The sequence below is a fragment of the Amblyomma maculatum genome, chromosome 1 (genome assembly GCF_055883805.1).
Source record: "Amblyomma maculatum isolate TAMU_Amacu chromosome 1, ASM5588380v1, whole genome shotgun sequence".
Taxonomy (NCBI): Eukaryota; Metazoa; Arthropoda; class Arachnida; order Ixodida; family Ixodidae; genus Amblyomma; species Amblyomma maculatum.
Window position 1 is genome coordinate 335,586,279 of NC_139344.1, and position 10,587 is coordinate 335,596,865.

Genomic DNA, 10,587 nt, shown 5'->3' on the forward strand with positions numbered 1-10,587 from the left:
CTTGCGGCCTCTTCCTGTCGTTTTACTATGTTTTGCTGGGTTCACTACTATGATTATAGGGCTTTACTGTACTGGGTTTTACTATGTTACTATGTTTGCTGAGCTTTTCTGCCTGCAGGAGTCCATGAAACCCACGCCCAGGCAGAAAACGAAAGGTCATGAGTTAGCTCTGTCTCACCAGACAGTTTTGCAGGGTAAAAAGCATGGAGGCTCACGATATGGTGTTTTGGAAGAGTCTAATCCCTTCTATGAGCATGCATGCCGACACCAATGCATCGTTTCACCATGTCCTCGGTAGGTTGTGACACGCTGGCTTATCAAGTGTGCAATTTTTGTTGAGTCCAGTTTAACTTTTACTTAACTCCTATGCCGTAAACTATTCGTGCAGAACTGCAGCAGTAGTTTCCACAAGATCCAAACCCACCCCCTTGCTCTTGGGTAGAAAAAGGGTGCCCGGCACATTCATGGCCGAGAACCACTGGTTTAGAGCACTCTTGGTGAAGCATTTTCATCATTTGTAAGCGTGTAAGGGGGCATAAGTGGACTGTGATGTGGGGCCGTTTCATACGGTTGTGAAACATGGAGTCTGTTTCCACAATTTACTTCAGCTTCTATTTTTAGGACTGATTTTGATTGTGCATAGCATTCGGCAGTCGTTATTTCCAGAGTTCATATGCTGACATTTCACTTAGCCTCGGGAATCTTACCATGTAGTTGGTTTACGGTTTGGTTTGTTTTTTTTAGGCCTGATGTCCCAAAGCTCCTCAGGGTATGAGGGATGCCATAGTGGAGTGCTCCAGCAATTTCAACCACCTGGGGTTCTTTAACATGCACAGACATAGCACAGCACAGGGGCGCCTTACTTTTCGCCTCCATCGAAAAGCAGCTGGGATTCGATCTCGCGTTCTTGGGCACTAGTCGAGCGCCCTAACCACTGTACCACCATGGCAAGGCTGCCATGTAAGTGCTTGAAAACAGTATTCCATTCATGACTGCGATGATCATTTTGCCATCATTGCCTTCTCCTAAACTGCTGCCCCTTTGCAAGTTAATGGTTGCAGGTGTTTCCTTTCATGCTTTAACTCCCACAATGCAATAAGCTGTTCATAGTATTCAAGATCCGAGCTGCAAAAATAACCGCTGAAGGAGATCCTCTAGCCAATGGCGTCGGCTGATTCTCGAGACGTTCTCCCGCCAGCTCTCGAAGCGGGCTTGCTACCACTTGCACGAAGAAGGTGTCATCTGGGAACGAGTTCCTTCGGTTGGAAAACGGAATTTCAAGATTCCTTTCGGCGGCTGGCGCGGAAGAGCCTGCTAGGCAAATTCTGTACACTGAAGGGAAATTTTTTTTCAAGAATGGAAGGTGCCATACAGACCAAAAGCCTGTGTTTTATTTTTTTCGTTTTGCCGGGGGATGCTTAGTGTTTTTGTTGAAACGGGAAAGTACACTGCCTAGGTATAACAAAGTCCACGGAAATCTAATCGCTTCGCTACGTCGGCTATTTCGATTTTTTTTTTTTTCAATTGGATCACAGGAAAGGGAAGGCGTGATATTTGTCACTTGTCTCTGTGGACACCTGAACAGCGATGTGCAGTGAAAGGATCGGCTGATTGCCGGTGGAAGCAGTCATCCCGCGTTCCGTGGACACGTTTCACGGCGCCCAACTGCGCACCGAATTTCTGGGCGAACTCTGGACGCTCAAGGAACATCTGCGTAGGCGACGACTTACAGTTAGCTGGCATCTGCATCTTCATAGAGAATCGCTCAATTTGATCATTTACGGTGGCAATCGAGGGAGGCAAGAAAGTGCGAGTGAGTACAATACCACAAAAATCGCAACAGAATAGCAGGGGTTCGGATTAATCGATAGAGCTATTTGGCATGACTGGAATTATCCGCATGCCTTATATACAAGCTTACCGTTCACAGTTCGCAAATTCTACTGTTTTTAAAGTAGCTGCAGTGCTCTTCAAGGCAATGCACAGGCATATGCCCATGCTGCTTTCAAAATGTCATCTGCGTTTAACTTGAATATTGCCGCGCTAGAGGCGCGCCTCGAGCAGTCGGAAACTTCATGGCCGGGCCCAGCACACGATGGAACCTCCGCGGTACTATAGTGCCTAGGTTTTCTGCGGTACTCTGAAAATTATCGAGTGTCTCTAACTCTAAAACTCCGGAGCGACATGCGCGCCACTCGCGGCGTCGAGCGCCGCGCGTCACTAGACAGATTTAGCATACCTCTACCGCTCGTGGGCGCGCACAAGCTGATTGGTTCCGATGCGGCATGTCTGTGTGCAAACTTACCAACATCTAGTATGTGGCGCCATCTATTGGCATCAAAGTGATCTGGGCATGTGCAGTGGAACGCGCGGTGGCGGATCGCAGATCACGGTGTGCTAAATCTCTCTACTGTCATGAACACCGTTTATAAAGGCCTAGAATCGACGACGGCGCCCGCAGTGCTGTGCCGTGCTGTGCGCGTCGTCACGAGTGAGCTCTGCGCCTCTTGATCACAAATGCCGCATAAAAACAGCCGGACACACTGCCGTGTTGTAGGCTACTGCTGGAACACAATTTTACAGCTTCCCAGAGCGGGATTGGGAGTCGGAATGACGGTAGCGTAGGATTCGCCTTGTTCGTCACGAAAAGTAGGGTTAAGCTCCGTTTCTTTCCTTTTTTTTTTTGTTTATGCTCACCGTGCTGTAGGCACTTGTTGAAGTGTGCTCTTTTTTGTTTTCTACTGCTGGTAATTTGTTCTATTTTCACTGCCATGTATTAATTATAGGAGCCTTCTTCTAAGCGTTCGCAGCGTTTCTTCCGGGAGCCTTAATAAGCGCCATTCGCCGCCGGCCTTGTTGAACCTTGCTCTATCTCAGTTCGCTGATGCCAACTTAAAACAGCCATCTGGCTTCAACAGTTGCGACCCAGTCTGTAGGGAGGCCGGAGCCAAATTTCAAGTTTTCAGATAACTCTGGTAATTTTTACTCTCTTGTTCTTAATTATAAACTGCCAGCATCTGGAATAAAGATCATTCTAAATGCGAGAATTTTGTAGATACAGTCAACCCACAGTATCGGGGTGTGTTTCTTTAGTCGGTTTGGTATAAGATGATTCGCAACTTTCCATGCACCTGCCGATCTGTCTGCATACCCAACGACGCATTAAACGGAGCTCAAATAACTGTTTATAATACTCCCAATTCCATTACTCGGAAAGGTTGCGGGTACCAGGAATTCACCAAGCCAGACTTCACGGTGGGCCGGGAACTACGAGATGTCATCTGGAAGGTTGCAGATGAACTGCTCAGCGACCATTACATTATTCAAATCACTATCCTGAGCTGTATCCTTCCGCGCAAACGTAACATTTCCCAAACAAACTGGAATACCTTCGAGCTATTCGCGAAACCTTATACGACTGGCAGTATTCAAAGCTGGAAAAAAACGTTCAAGCAGCCCCAGAAAGAAGCCAGGCAGGAGGGTTCCCCCTCAGATAGTCCGGTCCATTGCCTTGTGCGAATCTGGAAGAGGCGGAAACGACTCTTTGCGCACCCTTCACACTCAGCCCAACAATTCTCGCCTGTCCGAGAGTGTCACCGAATTTACGCGACAGGCTGATGAACACTGTGTTGTACTTGCCACGAATGAATGGTACTTGCCACGAATGAATGGAACAATATTTGTAACACTATCATTTGTAATTTGTAACACTAGAAAAAAGAACCTGGCACTTACTCAGAGAACTCCTCGGGCGTCATCCGGCTTCTGTTTCCACTCTCTAGAAGCACCATTCGCAAGTAGACGCGGATGCCTTAACTACCCAACCCTCCGTACACTGTATCCAATGCAGAACTCGACGAGCCGTTTACCGTCTGGGAGTTCGACTGGCCGCTAACAGCAATTCGAAACGTCTCCGACAAGGGCAAAGAGCATTTTCTGAGCATTATAAACTCACACTGGATTGAAAGCATTCTCTCAGCATCTTGGAAACAATCACTGATTATAACCCTACTGCCAAATCATGAAACGGGTGGTGCTGAATCCGCTTGAGGCTCATTTTGAATCCACAAATTTTTTTTCACCCTCAGCAAAGTGGTTTCCGAAAAGATGTCTACTCAGGACCTCTTTTTCCTCCTCACACCCGAATTTGACCTTCCACCCTCTTCCCAGACCCAAGCCATAGTGACCCTTGATGTGCGTAAGACTTTTGATAACCTTGCCCACGATCACACCCTTGCCTCTACCAGCTGTGGTCCAATGATGTACGGCTACCTCACTGAATTTCTCCGCGACCGCACGGCCAAGTTCCGTCTCCCCGATTCTGTTCCCGGTCCTTTCCCCCTCACGCGTGGTAGTCATCAGGGCGCTGTTCCGTACCCCACCCTTTTTAACCTTGGAATGGCTCCCCTATCTCGTATCCTGGCGTCTATCGCAATCCTAAAACATACATTCTATGCAGGCGACCTTACTCTTTGGTGCACCCCTGGGTCTCCTAGAGCAGTAAAGGAGGCCGTATACAGTAAGGTATCGATGCAGTCACCAGTTATTTTGACAAAGTAGGGCTATTTTCTGCACCTGAAAGATCTGAATTGCTGCTGATCGCAAAAGCTCGTTATCAACGACAGCAGAACCATCTAATCACTCTCACAATGGCAGGTCACCCCATCCCTCACGTATCGTTCTGCCGGATCCTTGGACTTCATACCCATGAATCAACTAATCGGGCCAACATTCCTACAACCGTTAAGGCTTGCAATCTGCTTACGCATCTAGTTCGCCGCATTGTTAGTAAGCACGCCGGGCTGCGCGAGAGTCGCCAGGCAGCTTGTCCACGCATTAACACTCAGCTAAATTCCATATACAATTCCATACCTTACTTTAATCTGTCACCAAAGACACCAGACTCAGATTGAGCTTCATACATTGTACAAAGCTGCCCTTAACGTCTCTGTACATACGTCCACTGAGTGCCTGTACTCTACGGGGCTATTCTTGCCACTGGGCGACCTCAAACAGCTTGCATCAAAACCGGCAAATGGCGCGTCTGTCTGGCATAAAACAAGGATATTGTATATTTCAGCAAGTTGCACTCATACATATCGACCTCCCATTCATTTACCCTCCTCCCCCGCTCTCAGATAACCTCAGAGTAACCCCCATTAAAAAAAAAAAAAATGTTACAGCCGATACTAACCCAGGCAGACATTCCGCTCGTGTTTCCAATCATGTTCATCTACTCGATTCCACGATCGTCTACACAGATGCATCCCGAACTAACGTCGCAGCGGCTGCTTACTTAATTGAGAGCTGCAGCGACGTAGTGAGTGACACATGCCATCGGTATTTACATAGATCCTCCTCATACAGCGACTCTAGAGACCCTGCCAATAGTGGCCAGTATTCAAAACCTCTCACTAGCACCCCCTAACCATTCTGGATATACCATATACACCGATTCAATAGAGGCTATGCGTGCCATTCATACTGATCGTTTTTCTGAAGAACTACAGTGTGAACTACACAGAGCTCTTACTACTCTTCGTTCCCACACAGTCACACTGAGGCGAATTCCTGCAGGTCACGCTGGAATCCCAGACAATGAGGTGGAATCCCAGGCAACTTCAGCACTGGGCACCTGAGATTCCCTGTCCTTATCCACCCATGTTGGACGCTACTCTCCACTACAAAAAAAAAACAACAACAACAAAAAAACAAAAACAGCATTAGACAACATTAGAGGAACTTTTCGTACATTTGTTATTCAGGATAAATCCCTAACTACCACGCAAATACGCATTCTTCGAAGCACACACCTAACTACACTCCTTCCCTAGTGAAAAACACCGTATGAGTCACAATATACCATACTAAACTCATACCAATCTCACTCTCATATATTTCTCATACGATGAATGACATTAGTATGAGAATATGAGATTTTTATGCGATTAGTATGAGTTTAGTATGAGAATTTGTATCAGGTTATTGTGACTCATAGGGTTTTTTCACTAGGGTTACTCCTGCCTGATAGTTTCTCTACCGCATGACATTTTTCTGCATGCCCAAATTGTCCAGAACCCCATGCTATTTTGAACAGTGCATGTTTCCCTGCGCGGTTGCAATTCGGTCACCTTACTTATACCACACCTTTCTCTCCCAATGTGGTGGGCATGGTTAGCCTCTGGCCAGCGCTGAAACACCAATTGGTCTTGCTGACCCTGACCCTCGACACTTAATACTGCTTTTCATTAAAGCTGTTTCCATCTTCCTCCTTCCGCAACTTCTTTGTAGCTATCTGTTTTAAAGACGTCGCTACAAAACAAGGAGCAAAAAAAGAAACGCCTGGTTTGTCAACCCCGCACGCGCTTGTCTTGCCAGGCACAAGTATGCCATCTTCTCTCACAGGGCCAAAGACCATTCGCCATTTTTATTGCGGTTTTTGTGGTTGACACGCATGGAGTCAACCCGCATCGCATGTGTGAGCTATAAAACCATCGAGTCCACAACATCCATGAAAGGTTCCGTGAGGTAAGCGCTTGAGAAGTAGGCCATAATGCCCAAGCTTATTGAGAAAGGCAGTGCAGGCAGTGGCTTTTGCAGTAGCACCAGCAGAAAGAGCGTGAGAAGGATGCCAACTATAACAGCCACGTAACAGGAGATAATCGTGAACACCGTTCCGTGCCTTGACGCCTTCCCCACAAGCACGCTGTAGAAAATGAAGTCGCCGAGGCCCATCTTCATTCCACGGTCGCCTGAAGCCTCGTCCCTTATTGCCTGCTGTCTTGCCGACCTGGCGTTTCGGTGTCGGTGAGAACGGTGGTCCCGACTGTTATGAGAGCCCCTCTCGCCTCCTTGAACAGGATGCACAACGGTACCATCCTCTGGGTCAAGATGAATGTCCTGCGGGTCCTTGTGCGCGGCACCATCCGCGTTATCAGAGTTCGGCAAGCGCGTCGAAGTCAATTTTCCATCGCATTCCTCGGCCCCAGAATCAGCTGCCGATGGGCCTGAAGATTGCGCCTTGTCTCTATTCGGGCTATTTGTTGACCCAGTGCTGTTAGCGTCGGATAAGCTCAAAACATTTTGCCTTTTACCACCTGTCGAGTTCGCCGCACATGGTGCTTCCAGTGGCACATCATGTGCAACCGAATATCGTTTGTCATGTGGTGAAGCTGACCGCGAGTCGAATACGACCTCCTCGTCGAGGCTTAGAAACACTGGTAAAGCGCGTCTACTTAAAAGGTCAAGACCATCTGCGGCCACCTTCTTTGACATGCCCTGTATGGCGGACGTCGCCTCTGATTTTGCTTCCTGACCAGCCGTTTCCTCGCCAGCACGACAGTGCTTCGCGCCGTCAAAGGTCGCTGAAGGGGCACCAGTCTGCGCCACGTTGATAGATCGTTCGCCGATGTGGTAGCACCAAGCCGAGGAAGTGGAGAAGACCAGTGCCGGAAATAGCGGCTCGTTTCGCTCCTTGGCCGTCTCTAGGAGGATCCGAAGTGGGCCTACAATGCAGAGCACCGCGAACACGTCCCAGATAGAGACGAGGACTAGGAGGATCCAGGACGTCCACTCCGGAAACGATTCTTCCAGGATCAAGGCCATGAGTACGGAAATGTACACGAGGTAGCCTTGCTGCATGATGAAGGGCCCCTCATAGTATAGGGCCCTTATGCCAGTCACGCCCACATTCCATATGACTAGCGACCAGGACAGGTGGTCCACTGGCACGTTGACGTAGAAGGCGATCCGACCCATGTAGTAGTAGCTCGTAAGGAAGAGCAAGATACTGGTGCCGGTCATCATCCACGCCTGCGTGTGCACATATGCAGGTCTTAAGGTATGCTAAACTATTACTCCCACTCACGCTGTTTTCATGAGCGTTGAGTGCTGCAAGAATGTTACTGACTCTTTAGGAGTGAATAAAACCAACACATAGACCAACACCGTGTTTACAAACAAGGGGCGCTCGCGACGTCGCAGCCGACTGAGGGTGAAAAATAGGGTTAGCGCCCATAGGAATACATGGAACCGAAATATTTCTAAGTAGTTTTTTAATTTCACGAGACACCTATGGTGTCCTTATTCGGTGCAGCGTAACCGTGAACATCTTAGAACAGATCGTGAAAGTATGAAATCTCATTACCGAGGCGAAGTATTTTTAAAACACCGCGAAGCGTATGGGGGTGCGAGTTGGGAGGGCGACCCATAAAAACAGAAGTAAAAGCAACTTACCGCAACATTTTCCTCGTTTCGCAGAGCACCAGAAGTGGTGGTCGGTCGTTAAACATTGGCCAGCGCTTTGAAGAAGTATGCTGCGTCATTGCGGAGGCGGTCTACTTTTAAAACTCCCCGAATAATCTATGTTGGGAATCCAGACACTCTCAAAATGCTCATGTAGCGAATCACGTAGTATTGTTTACAGTCTGATATGCTGCCGCATGGAGTAAATTAGCTTGATTATAGTGATACATCCTAGACAGAATTACATTTAAAATGCAGTTGTCAAACGCCGTACGACAATACAGACCGAACGAGAGTCGCGCATTGCAGCAAACGACAGCGCAGGTGGCGATATCCACCGCGGCCGTCTCCAGCTCCGGAGCGTCTGCTAGCGACAGCGCCGGTGGTGCATTGCCGTCTGCAACTGTGCGCGGTCAGTTTATCGTGCTGTGAATGGTCCCGCAAGTCGTCAGACTTGCAATACTTGCAAGGGAATGTAGTGTGCCATGCAACATGATATCGGGGCGTGATACAAGACGTTCACCAAAAAATGAGAAGGGGTTCAACGCTGCTGAACCGAAAAAGTTGCGGTAAGTTGTGTTTACAGGTGTTTCTATGGGTCGCCCTCCCAACTCGCACCCGCATACGTCTCGCGGTATTTTAAAAATACTTCGCCTCGTTAATGAGATTTCATACTTTCGTGATCTGTTCTAGGATGTTCATGGTTGCTCTGTACCGAATAACGAGATCATAGGTGCGCCGTAAAATTATAAAATTGCTTTGAAATTTTTCGGGTCCATGTATTCTAATTGGCGCTAAGCCTAGTTTTCACCCCCAACAGACCCAGCCTGGCGACAGAAGCGCCACCGCATCGCGCTTACGTCACAGATCGGCGTTGGTCTATAGACTCCTGGTCTATAGACTCCTGACTAGAAAAATAGACGAAGGACTGACATTTCTGCCGCGTCCTGATCGAGGCACTACATGCTCGCCTCCCGTCCGCGTTTCCTTGAAGCGCATGGGGACGAAGAATTTGCTGGGGCAGAACAAGCGTACGATGTGCGTTAAGGGTCTGGAATGGTGAGGTAAACAGGAAAGAAGGTAGAAATTGTGTAACTTCATAGAGTCTAAATATTGGAAATAAATAGGGTAAATTAATAATAGTGACATTGATATGCAGCCGGAAGGACGACGCGTGCTTCTCATAGAGCAGTGAAGTCATCTTTGCCACCGCATCAATTCCAGGTGCCTTAATTCTATTTCACAATGTTTAAATTGTAAGAAATTCAGTACGATACTTTTCGTAAAACGAAAAGTAAGCTATTGGTATGTGACCCCCATGTGCTAAGGCTCGGCTCCTACGTACTTGGTATGTTGTGCACGATACAGAATTCCCTCTAACGTTGTTACAGCTACCGCTCATCTTCACTGGTATACTAATGAAAAATAGTGTATGCTAAAAATTGTTAAGCTATCAGCAGCTAGACAGAGCTAATAAAGGGCGTATACACGTAGTTATGTGAATGAAAATTATCAATGGGCTACATTTAGTGACATGACATGGTACTAAACAGGTTAGCGGGAATACGAATTACTCAAATGTATCGCGCAGAGGCTAACAATTGAGATGACCCCCGTAAAAGGGGGTTGCCGGCCCCACGCTGCTCACCTGTATAATGTTGTAGTGACCCCTCTTGTAAAGGAGCACCAGGAGGACGTTGACAATGACAATCGTAGAGAGGAAGCTGAGGGCGTTGCCGAAGGAGTTCATGAGCACGACACCCTCGGCTGCCATCCCGACGGCGTCAGCGCCGTCTTCCGCGAAGCGTGCATAGCCCAGCAGCGGGGCGTAGTTGTGGCTGAACTGGTTGATGCGTATGAGCACGCTCACGCTAAGCATGCAGATGGAGACGGCCACGATCAACGTCATGACTTGGCGCAGCAGGTGCTCGTACAGCTTGGTCAGCAGGCGCTGCACTCGTTCCACATCCAGAGGAGTAGGTGCGGCAGTGATGACCGCAGGCTGTTCGGTGACGACGGCCGCCACGTCGTCGGCTTCTCCAACGTCGCTCGACATTTGGCTGAGCCCGTAGTAAACGCTGACGAATGACTCCTTCCTTCTTCTCTTTCCGAGTTGTGTGATGACGCGCCTCGAGGAGTGGTGATGATAGTAACGATGGAATAACCGTCACGAGAGTGGAAATTCCTTGTAAAAATTGATCATATATTTCACTTCCAAACTTACTCTCGTTTGGCGCTACTCAACTGGGCTTAGCAGCATGACAGTTCACTCTGCGGTAAACAAATTTATTAACGCCTCTGGTGGGATTCTCTGCTAGGTGTGGCGATTCCGCTGTCTCTGTC

The 10,587-nt window shown here is 48.2% G+C and overlaps 1 protein-coding gene across 1 annotated transcript; it reads right to left on the reverse strand.

The window, feature by feature from the left end:
- Positions 1 to 6,412: 6,412 nt before the first annotated feature.
- Positions 6,413 to 10,328, reverse strand: LOC146207490 (presenilin-1-like). Its single transcript, XM_084587113.1, has 2 exons — positions 9,893 to 10,328; positions 6,413 to 7,812 (listed from the first exon to the last, which is right to left on the reverse strand). The coding sequence occupies exons 1-2, from the start codon at positions 10,298 to 10,300 to the stop codon at positions 6,484 to 6,486; spliced, it is 1,737 nt and encodes a 578-aa protein (XP_084443239.1). The 5' UTR covers positions 10,301 to 10,328; the 3' UTR covers positions 6,413 to 6,483.
- Between the last annotated feature and the right edge of the window lie 259 nt (positions 10,329 to 10,587).